The sequence below is a fragment of the Antedon bifida genome, chromosome 1 (assembly GCF_963402885.1).
Source record: "Antedon bifida chromosome 1, ecAntBifi1.1, whole genome shotgun sequence".
NCBI classification, from domain to species: Eukaryota; Metazoa; Echinodermata; class Crinoidea; order Comatulida; family Antedonidae; genus Antedon; species Antedon bifida.
Window position 1 is genome coordinate 20594921 of NC_136226.1, and position 12798 is coordinate 20607718.

General features: G+C 30.8%; 1 protein-coding gene across 2 annotated transcripts in view; it reads left to right on the top strand.

Annotated features, from left to right (window-relative positions):
- The window catches only part of LOC144844447 (histone-lysine N-methyltransferase SETDB1-like), a 258872-nt gene that overhangs the window by 148778 nt on the left and 97296 nt on the right, over nt 1-12798 (top strand). For both annotated transcript variants that reach the window (XM_078701370.1, XM_078701379.1), the window contains one exon: nt 2916-3385. In XM_078701370.1, coding sequence (XP_078557496.1) covers nt 2916-3385 — 470 coding nt within the window. The remainder of the gene's footprint in view (nt 1-2915; nt 3386-12798) is intronic.

The window sequence follows — 12798 nt, forward strand, 5'->3', positions numbered from 1 at the left end:
TACTCATGGCAATTTTTGCATGCTTTAAATTGCCTGAAATGTACTCTAATTTCATCGAAAATAAATGTTGACAATTTTAGGCGCACATAATTGTGTTCCTATATGATGAAATATGGCCGGAAATTTATGAGTATCAAATTTTGTTTAATTGTGATTCATGCTTGTGACGATATGATTACAAATGTGATTTTGTTACATCGCGCATAGACCGCGTAATGTTTGATTGTGCACCGTGAAAAGATAATGACAACGATTCCGATGAAACAATGAAATTGATCTCAAGATAATTGATGGACAAAATAATGCTATTCTGACAAAATCAATAAGGTTATATGCATGATAATGTCTGTCCAACACGTTTGGCCAAACACGTGCCAATGTCTGTTCAATGCATTGTGCCCACTAAGAGTCAACACATTGAGCCAACATGACTGTTGACCTTATATACCTTATATACTCTGCTGATGAATGAAGGTTGCATTCTGGAATAAGTGGATACTTTGAAAAAAATCATGGCCCTTCCCAAAATCCGAAACCCATCATTATCAAATCTAGACCAATTGCGCTCACTTTAAATATAATGAAGTGCCTTGGATATATTTTCCTAGGTCTATAGTGTCACTAGATACATATATGAAGATCCAGTATTAAATAAGTTACAAACAACCATAAATGATGAATCGCATGAACAATTATTTCTTGTATGATGTTTTTATGCAAGACCAATAGAGTTTCTGTATTCTATAATGCTCTATTTATTAATGATATATATTAAATTTACCAAGTACAGTACTTTTATTTTCTGATGACACCCTTAATTTCTGTGCCATCAATTTGATTGATAATGAAATCAGTGCCCAGTCTGACCTCATTAAAATTGGTTAGTGGAGTGAATTAAACAAAATGAAATTTAACATTTTATTTATTTTTATTTGTTCTTTCTTTAAACTGAAATACACTTTCAATACAAATGTACTGATTTCCAAAGTGGTTCAGTAAACATATTTACAACAAAAATAAAATATAAAAGAAAAACAAAAAGAAAGAAAACAGATTGAAGATTTAAAAGTTGCCAAAGACATATTATGGAGTTCTGATTTTATGTTATTTGGTAGAGAATTCCATAATTTAGTTGATCTATAAACAAAAGTTCTTTTTCCCTGAGAGTTATTCCATAACGGAATACATAAATCATTATTACTTTGGGAGCGAGTGCATTTATTATGGTTATCTACAGTAAATTGAAATAATATTGTTAAGTATCTTGGAGCTATTTCTTTTAAACATTTAAATAGCATTATAAGAATATTTTCATTCCATTTTTCTGTAAGTCTACTCCATCCAAGAGTATTTAAGATATCATTAATAGGGGTATACATGTTTACTGATAACAATATTCTACCTAATCTGTTGATTAAAAACCTGAAGAGAATCTGAAAAACTTAAGTTACAATTGGACCAAACACAGCAACAATAATCAAATAATGGAATAATTAAAGCATTTGCTAACATTTTTAAAGTATACATAGGAAGATACATCTTAATACGACGAATCACACCGATACGTTTAGCTATTTTACAAGACATTTTGTCTATATGTACCTTCCAATTTAGTTGAGGATCAAAAATGACACCTAAATACTTAAAAGAATCAACTCTTTCAATAGTTTCGTTATTATGAAGTAAAGTTATGTTCTTAAATGTTGCCGTTTTCTGATTTGTGCTGAAAACCATAAGCTTGGTCTTATTAAGATTTAGTGTGAGTTGATTATGGTCAAACCATTTTATAATTTTGTTTAGATTGATATTGAGTTGATTCTGAAGTATTAAAGGGTCAGATGAACTACATAAAAGTGTTGTATCATCTGCATACATCACACATTTACATGATAAAAATTCAGGAAGTGAATTTACGTATAAAATAAATAGTAAAGGTCCCAGTATTGATCCTTGTGGGACACCAACATTAACATTCATGGTGTCAGAATTTGTTGAATTTATACAAACAACTTGAGATTGTCCACTTAAATATGATTTAAACCAGTGAAGTGCAATATCATTTAAGCCATAATTCCTTAATTTGGTAAGTAATATTTCATGGTTAACTGTATCAAATGCTTTCTTCAAGTCAAGAAATAAAGCAGCAGATGAAATACCTTTATCAAAGTTATCTAAAATATAATCAGTAACATCTAAAAGAGTAGTTTCTGTAGAGTGACCTTTTCTAAAGCCCGATTGGGAGGGATTTATAAGGTTGTTAGTTCTTAAATACAAGTATAATTGATCATGCACAGCACGTTCTAAGAGTTTTGAAAGTATGGGTAAAACAGAAATTGGGCGGTAATTATAAGGGTCTGACATATCCCCATCTTTATATACAGGTGTTACCTTAGTTAGTTTCCATTCATCTGGAAATCTAGAACTGAACATAGAAAGATTACAAATATATGAGAGTGAGTCACAAATTATTGGAGCAGCTAGTTTAAGAAGTTTGCAATCAAAGTTATCAACACCCATAGCTTTATTAGTTGACAATTTACATAACTGGTTAAAAATGTAATCAGGGGTAAGAAGATCAAACTCAAATTTGTTACCCGCAAAACAATTTTCTGAAGTGTTACTAGTATAATTATTGGAGTTAGTATTATTGGAGTTAGTAAATTGATTTGCTAAAGAACTTCCAATTGAAGTAAAATGAGCATTGAAAACATTGGCTGTGTCCTTATCATTGGATGTATAGTTTTTATTATTATCTTTATATACATTATTTATACTGGGTTTAGTTTTAGGTATTAATTTATTTATTGTATTCCATAATTCCATCAGTAAATAAAAGACAGCATGTAGTCTACCATCCTCTATGAACCTTCATTATTTGTCAATACAGTACAATATTTTATATTTTGCTATCATAGGTCTGTTGTGGATTCACCAGAAAGAATTAGAACTAATTGTGAAATAACAAACAAAGAACAGCAGAGTTTATCTACTACAGTCAGAGAGAGCATAATTATAATTTCTTCAGATGAAGAAGACAATGCATCAAATTCAGTCAATGCTGCTGTCGAGGAAGCCTCTAAATGTCATCAGATTATTACAGAAGAGTGTATATTTTCTGTAAAAGATGCTAAGAATCCAGTTACAGTTGAAAAGATTGCCAATGAGCAGAACAAACTTATATTGAAAGATGTTGCAATGGAGGAAATATCTTTAATAAATCATGCAAATCAGAATCAAGAAAATCGAGAAAATGTAACTAGTCTTGATTATGAAGATCATCAACATCTGGAAAAAGCTTTAGCAGACATTTTCACTGGACATACAGATGATGAAGAACCTATTGAGAATATTGATAAACAAGACAAGACAATTGAAAACTTGCCAGGTAAATGATGAATAATTTTTTGTCATAGCTTATAAATTACAAGAAAAGGCAGAAAAATGTATGGGAAAAAAATTAATAATTGTATATCTTCTTGCTATTTTGGTGGACGAACTGTAGTTGACTATAATAATGATGCTGACACATTTTAATTATTTATCTTTATTAACAATTTCATTCAACAACAGCAAAACGTGTACTAGGCTGCCCTCAATATAATACATTCCTTCCCACTTAGCATGTAATGCTTATATTAAACAATAAAATTTTTAAAAAAGATACTAATACACCCGTAATATTTAATGTATTTCAGTTTCGAAGATTTGAACTACAATATACACATTATTTTAAGTGCTGTTAATTAGAAAATGGCCGAAAAACAAATGTTTAAGTAGATATATCCTAATGTTAAATTGTTATGATATATAAAACTCAGTCCTATGCATAGGACTACGGTGTCTAATAAATCAGTTCATTTACATTTGTACTGTTATAACAATATATTACAACATTGGTGGTGCCAGCGGGGAGGGGTATAAGGATGGGAAATCATATGGGAGTCTGTCCACCTCCCCCACCCCTCTCCCCAACTGGGAGGATTGACCATGTAGGCCTAGACATAGGCCTAGACAATAGATATTTCCTAATATAAAACAATACCCCATTGAGTGCTGTTTCAAGGATTTTCATTTTAAAAGTGACTAAAAGTCCCTTTACTGGTATAATATTGTCGGAATAATATTGCTCTCCCATTGATGGCCAAGCGCACCCCTACACAATATTGTATTATAACACATCTCTGTAATAATTCACTGAATGACATGATCTACAATTTATCAAATTGTGTTGTATTTGTTCATATCTAAAGGGTGTATTCATTTATTCAAATAAATACGGTAATTTCACTTTCATCTTGTCAGTATCTCATCCTCCATCTATTGGTGGGGAATTGAACATGTGCTGATGCCGTGGCATTCTTCAAAAAATTAAAGCAGCAGTCCAACCCATATAACTGAAATTCATTTTACTACAACCTTATTTAAAGATACATCTAATCAATAGTTTCTCTGGTGCTGGTAGTAAATTTTTCATCAATAGACACATCACATCATGCCATCTGTAACTTTCCATCCCCAAAGAAGAGTATTTCCTATCCACTGCTAAAAAGACTCACAAAATTTTGCAGCATTTTGAGGGAATAGATTTTTTTTAAACTGACATTTTGCTTTTTGCAACTTTCTCACAGAAAAGTAAGCTGTATAAAGTCTCCATTGACTTCCCTCCATATATTACTACCAATGCCAAATTCCTCTGATGCAATGTTTTCTTCTTTTTTTGAAAACTGTTTGGTTTATAGAATTTGACATACTACTCCAACTGTGATGTGATGATTTTTAAGACCAACACCTTTTCCTAAACCAAATTTACTTACGACCCATAATTATAGCTATTAAACACAATACTTACCTAAATTGACCATGGATTAGGTCAAAGGTCAATAATAGTATTTCTAGTTTTCAAAATTAAGTTATATTAAGGTAAATATAAAAATGAATATTCTGAACAAATTGAGACCAGTTTGAGGTGTCTATGACCAGTAGTTACCGAGATACTGATAAGGTCAGGGTCATGAAACAATATTTCCGGTCATTTTTGGAAAAAATGTTCCATTAGAGTAAATATAAAAGTCTATATTATGAACATTTTGAGACCAAATGTAAGTCTCTATCTTTATTGGTTACCGTAATATATGAGAATTTGTTGTTATTGGCGGCCATTTTGAAAAATGGCTGCCAAAAAAATTCCTCTACGAGTTGAGTTGGAACTAATTGATATATGTTAGTATACATGTTTCTGAACACTTTGGCGAAAAAAGCTATTGGTAAGCAATTTTTTCCTAGATGAAAAATTTTCTAATAAGCCCTTGAATTATTTAATATTATAAATAAACCAAAATAAATTTCCACTATTTAATATACTCATTTTTGTAAAGAAAATTATAAAATATGCACATTTTTTACAAAATTAGCATCATAATTACAGATTTTTAATACAAGTTTGGTAGCAATGGATAGAATATTTTATAGGCTTTCATTTGATACCAAATAGTTTTTCCAAACACTTAAATTATTTAATATTATATAAATAAACATAATAATTACGCTACCAAATACTCATTTTTTCTATAAAAGTAATCAAAATATGCACATTTTCCATACAATTAGCTTCATAATTAAAAATTTTCAATACAAGTTGGGAAGCAATGGGTAGCATATTGTGTATGCTTCCATTTGATACCATACAGTTTGTCCATTGCCATATTTCCTATCCACTGCTAAAAAGACTCACAAAATTTTGCAGCATTTTGAGGGAATAGATTTTTTTTAAACTGACATTTTGCTTTTTGCAACTTTCTCACAGAAAAGTAAGCTGTATAAAGTCTCCATTGACTTCCCTCCATATATTACTACCAATGCCAAATTCCTCTGATGCAATGTTTTCTTCTTTTTTTGAAAACTGTTTGGTTTATAGAATTTGACATACTACTCCAACTGTGATGTGATGATTTTTAAGACCAACACCTTTTCCTAAACCAAATTTACTTACGACCCATAATTATAGCTATTAAACACAATACTTACCTAAATTGACCATGGATTAGGTCAAAGGTCAATAATAGTATTTCTAGTTTTCAAAATTAAGTTATATTAAGGTAAATATAAAAATGAATATTCTGAACAAATTGAGACCAGTTTGAGGTGTCTATGACCAGTAGTTACCGAGATACTGATAAGGTCAGGGTCATGAAACAATATTTCCGGTCATTTTTGGAAAAAATGTTCCATTAGAGTAAATATAAAAGTCTATATTATGAACATTTTGAGACCAAATGTAAGTCTCTATCTTTATTGGTTACCGTAATATATGAGAATTTGTTGTTATTGGCGGCCATTTTGAAAAATGGCTGCCAAAAAAATTCCTCTACGAGTTGAGTTGGAACTAATTGATATATGTTAGTATACATGTTTCTGAACACTTTGGCGAAAAAAGCTATTGGTAAGCAATTTTTTCCTAGATGAAAAATTTTCTAATAAGCCCTTGAATTATTTAATATTATAAATAAACCAAAATAAATTTCCACTATTTAATATACTCATTTTTGTAAAGAAAATTATAAAATATGCACATTTTTTACAAAATTAGCATCATAATTACAGATTTTTAATACAAGTTTGGTAGCAATGGATAGAATATTTTATAGGCTTTCATTTGATACCAAATAGTTTTTCCAAACACTTAAATTATTTAATATTATATAAATAAACATAATAATTACGCTACCAAATACTCATTTTTTCTATAAAAGTAATCAAAATATGCACATTTTCCATACAATTAGCTTCATAATTAAAAATTTTCAATACAAGTTGGGAAGCAATGGGTAGCATATTGTGTATGCTTCCATTTGATACCATACAGTTTGTCCATTGCCATTTTAAAGAATAATTTAACCAGAAAATGTGTTTTTGGTCATTTTGGGGTCAAAGGTCATTAGATGCATTTCCGGTCATTTTTTCGCTAAAAGTTGTGTTAGACTGAATATTAATATGTATATTCTGAACAATTTGACACCAAAAGAACATTTGAATTATTTAATATTATAAATAAACCAAAATAAATTTACACTATTTAATATACTCATTTTTGTAAAAAAATAATAAAATATGCACATTTTTAACAAAATTAGCATCATAATAACAGATTTTTAATACAAGTTGGGTAGCAATGGATAGAATATTTTATGGGCTTTCATTTGATACCAAATAGTTTTTCCAAACACTTAAATTATTTAATATTATATAAATAAACATAACAATTATGCTACCAAAATTCATTTTTTCTATAAAAGTAATCAAAATATGCACATTTTCCATACAATTAGCTTCATAATTAAATATTTTCAATACAAGTTGGGTAGCAGTGGGTAGCACATTATGTATGCTTTCATTTGATACCATACAGTTTGTCCATTGGCATTTTAAAGAATAATTTAACCCGAAAATGTGTTTTTTGGTCATTTTTGGGTCAAAGGTCAGTAAAAGCATTTCCGGTCATTTTTTTGCTAAAAGTTGTGTTAGACCGAATATAAATATTTATATTCTGAACAATTTGACACCAAAACCAAATCTGTACGACAAGTGGTTGTCGAGATATAAGAACCACACATTTTTAACCTTTGACCCCGGTTTTGGGCATGTTCGCCCCGGATATCAAATTTGGCACATATCCCATGTTGTTCCTTGGGGTCAAATTATCCTATAACAGTTGAGATAATCTCTCCTAAATTAAATGCTTACAAATCTGACCCAGGTCCTAGATTACTAACTAAATTGTCCCTATTGTTGATCATTATTTTTAACACACATTAATGTATTTTTAATACACATTCATAAAAACAAAATACAATGAATCACAACTTAACAAGTTACCAAATTACTCCGGCCATATCATTTCTAATAGAATGATCACCTAATTGTTATTGTATAAATATTTATTCTTCTTTTTCTTCTTCCTATTTATTTTGATTAGATTTTGTGTACCGATTATCTAAAAAAACTTCAATCTCAGTGGTTTTAAATTTTCACCATATTTTTATCATAATGAAACATAATAAGCTTTGAGCGTGACGACATTGATGCGCTATTTGTGAATTCACATCATCCAGCATATTATCAAAACTGCTTGTCAGATATCAATTAAATTTACTCTACATAAACTTCAGTTCATACGCATAAAACCATGCATTAAAAATGTAAAATTCTTAAAATTACATGACTTAAGCCATTTGCGTATTTCACAAAAATTACTGTGTAAAACAAGTTTTTGCGTACGCGATACATAGAAAGCGTAAAAAAATAAGATTTTTTTTACAAATGAATTCTACTCAACTTCCTTAGTACATTCACCAAATTTGAGTCTATTTCGACAAAATTCGTACATTTATTGCACGGAAGTGCTGAAAATGGTAAGAAATAAGGCCTTTTTAAATGAAAATAACTCCTCAGAATGCACGGTGACCACTGTATTCATGTACACATTAGACGTACAAAATGGTATGACGTCATCATTTGGCCACCTGAAATTTTTAAAATAGGATTATTTCCTTTTTGTAATAGACAATCACATTCAACAGAGCGCATCTCGCTTATATGTGCCCTATTTTCTCGCAAATTTAAGTACATGCTTGCTCACTCAACTATCTTATGAGTTGCCACAATTTTTATTTTGATAACGCCTGAAAATTTGAATAACGTATATTTTAATATTGTACAGCTCTTCTTAATTAAAAATGACCTTGATGTTTATAAGTTATTATGAAAGCTGCTAAAATGTAGATATGAATTCATATATTAAGCCTTTCGGATGTTATGACGTTGTCATATGGCCAGTTGGTTGGTTTTTATCTCTTTCGTCAAAGTTACACAAATTTCTATGTGCCCGTTTTTCTTCCAAAAATGATCACCTATTGTTATTGTATGAAATCTTTATTAGGTGATCATTTAGAATAAAATCACCTATTGTTATTGTATAAAATCTTTATTTCTTTCTGTACAAATTGTGTGTGTCAATTATCTCAAAAAGTTAAATGTTAATGATCACAAACTTTTCACAATATCTTTTAAATAATTTAACATTTTCGATCTATATTAAAAACGCGAAATTCATAAAATCGCGCGTAACTTACGCTGTGCGTCTCTAAAGTCATAAAATGAAGTTTCCTGCACTTCTACAGTTAGAGGTCAATCTTCTGACAAAGTGAGATACAGGTGACACAAAATTCTGGAAAAGAAAGAAGAATAAGATAAAACTAGAATTTAATTTGTCACTTTGACGAATTATAGGTGATCATTTTTATCATTCTATTGACATTAATATTTTTTAAACATGCACGTATGTTAACATACAATCGGAAAATGTCGATGTATGCCATCCTATTATACCCTTATAGTGCTGAGTTGTGCCTATTATATGCCATATACATTATGTACAGTATATACTGTATATCTATATACAGTGTAGCATTAGTGAAATACCGACAAACATCATGTTCTAATTTTTTGGCACTGATGACATTATCAAAATAAACTCGTGGATAACAATATCGAAAGATAATGAATTGAGCAATAAAATATAACAATTTGAAGAAAATTTGGCACGTAGAAGCGCGGTGCGCGCTCTTTAAAATTTGTATTAACTTTGACGAAAGAGATGAAAAAATTGCTTTTTAACTCCAACTGGCCATATGATAACATCAAAAGATTCGATAGGCTTAATTTTTATATGAATTCATATCTACATTTAACCAGCTCTCATAATAATTTATAATTATCAAGGTCAACTTTAATTCAGAAGAGCTGTAAGGTATTCAAATATACATTGTAGGTAAAATTACGTAACCACCGTTATTTAAATTTTAAGACGTGATGACGTCATCCAAAAGAAAATATTGTCAACTCATAAGTAACATAATTGGTTGAGGTAGAATGTATTAAAAATTAAAAGAAAATCGATCACAGATAAGCGAGTTGCGCTTTGTTGAATATGGTGGTATATGACAAAAGGGGAAAAACCCTATTTAAAAAATTCATGTGGCCAAATGATGACGTCATACCATTTTGTACGTCTAATGTGTATATACATTTATATCTACAACTCATTGGCTTCCATAATAAGTTAAAAAAATTAGGGGTCACCTTGCATTCTGAAGAATTATTTTCATTTTAAAAAGGCCTTATTTGTTACCATTTTTAGCACTTTTGTACAATTAATGTGCGCATTTTGTCATTTTTAACGTGCTCGTATAGCAATATTTTAAGTCGAAATGGACTCAAATTTGGTGGATGTACCAAGGAAGATGAGTAGAATCCAGTTTGTACAAAAAAATTGTATTTTTTACGCTTTCTATGTACGCACGCGCAAAAACATGTTTTTGCGCAGTGATTTTTTAAAACACGCAAATGGCCTAATTCATGCTCTAAATTGATCAAAACTTAATTTTGAGCTTTTTAAAATTTTAACGCGCGATTTCACGCACACATGACCTTAAAACGCGTAATTTTTTATTTGCTAATATTTTTTTTTTTTTACGTGTAGTGAATTTTATTTATATGTGATAATGAATTATGGAGATATGATTGACAATGTGATTTCACATAATGGCGTATACGTGACGTCAAGGATGAGTGATCACGCTGAAAAGCTTATTAGGACTAAGTTACAGTACTGTATTTGAAAGACATTGTGAAATTTTGGTAATCATTGACATTTAACTTTTTGAGATATTTGTTACACAAAAAGTGTACAGAAAGAAAAAGAAGAAAAATAAAGATTTTGTACAATAACAATAGGTGATCATTTTATTCTAAATGATCACCTAAAAAATAACAAGGGGTTAAGTGCGGATAACCAATTAATAACAGGCAGGTACTTTCTAGAGCTTAGGCATGCATAAAGAGCCTAATGCATACGAGACACATGACATGACCACTAGACGATATTATTACAAGCCAAGAAACTGCGTAACAAAGTGTTATAACAACTGAGACGCGCTTTTTTGTTACTGCCATGTCGATCTTTCGATCTCTAGTATTGGCTCTTGTCTGAATCGTCTAAAATGCGGTAACTTGTATATTGTAAATAAAGTTTTTAGTTAAAACAATGATTGATTGTATTGTTTTTCTTGTAAAACTGTTATGTGTATTAACAAATAAATATCAATGATATTTTCAATATCACACTGAATTAATCGAATCTCTATGGATCGGTGGGATTTACCCTTTCGTCGGTAAAGTATGCACATCATCAAATGAAATTGGTTTAGGGTAGTCAAACAATCATTTTTGGCTTGGTTACACATTTTGAAAATGTGGCAAAAGGTCAAGGTGAAAGGTTATAAGACCAAACACTAATATGTCCTTAAATCTCGACAATCACTGGTCCAGAGGTCCCAAGTTGAAAAAACGAAATTTCGGGTAAACAATAGAGGGCGTCCTATAATAATTTAAAATTATATAGAGGGCGCTATATAAGCTAATATTAAAGGGGGATTCTGGGTTTAAAATTGTTTTTAAATATCGTTTATTTATTAAATAAAAAATATTATTATTTCATATACATTTTAGGGTAAATTCATGGAAAGTCTGTTTTTCAGCAGCTTAGGGAAGCTCATTAATATTCATGAGATATTCACAAAATCATATCAGTGGATTCCAAGCTCGCGACATCATGTACGTTGTGTTTGTCAACTAATTTACATCTTTCTCTCTCCCCTGTCAAACGACGACCACCCGATCATTGTGAAATACATTTTTTGTAGATTTGGATTTAGATTGGGCCTAAAGTGTAATAATAACAGTAGTAGCATGTATTTATTTGACATTTAATGAAATACAAAATTTAGTACAGATCATGGAGTCATAAATTATACTATTTTTATACCTGTATAGTACAGATCGTATTATGGGCTTCACGTACTAGGCCTAGCCTAAATCAGTTTTTTTTTATGGGTGAGAGCCATTCTGACTAGGGATTCCATACCACGATGGCTACGTTAAAACATTGGGGCCCATGGGCCTAGCTAGCCTACTAGACGATTGGCCCATAAATAACAAAACTCAGTGGATTCCAAACACATCCTATCAACCAAACTCCTAAACAATCTAAACCTAAAACGTACTTGAACTACAAAATCGGCTGTAAATATTGAGGCAAAACAAGGTCCGATCGCCGTCCGCACGTATGGTGTCCCGATCGCCTAAGTAGGCCTAAAAAGCGGATACTGCATCAAGCAAGTAGACCTAGGCCTAGTAGTAGGAAGGAGACCTAGCCGATCCGGCCCAGTTAAAAATTGAGCTAGCTAGTGTAGTAGACCCTGCGAATTGATACCAGGCCTTTTACTGTAGGCTACACTTGTTAAAATTAGCAATACTTATTATGTTTACAAATATTCCAACTCTCTCATTCGAGATATATTATCTATACTATTCCGGTAGGTCGAGTCGACCTTCAATCAAATACTGTACATTGTTCATGTTGTGATTATAGATGGGGTATACTCGACCCGACCAGTTTGGTATTGTATACTTTATCTGCTTATCACGTGACGATGCCAGGCATGGGCAGAGAGCACGTGTATCGTCGTCTCGCTCCTCAGCAGGAATGTACAGTATACGTTACGCTTCATTGATTTTGAAGGCCTTTCCTCAAGTCAGTGCGAAAATCGGCAAACGTAAACTGAATCTCTAAATGATTTTACAAAATTAATTGTGATGAATTTTAATAGAAAATTGACTTTATAAATGGGAAGACCGACTAAAATGACATCAGATAAGTATAATTTTACAAAAGTAATTTAT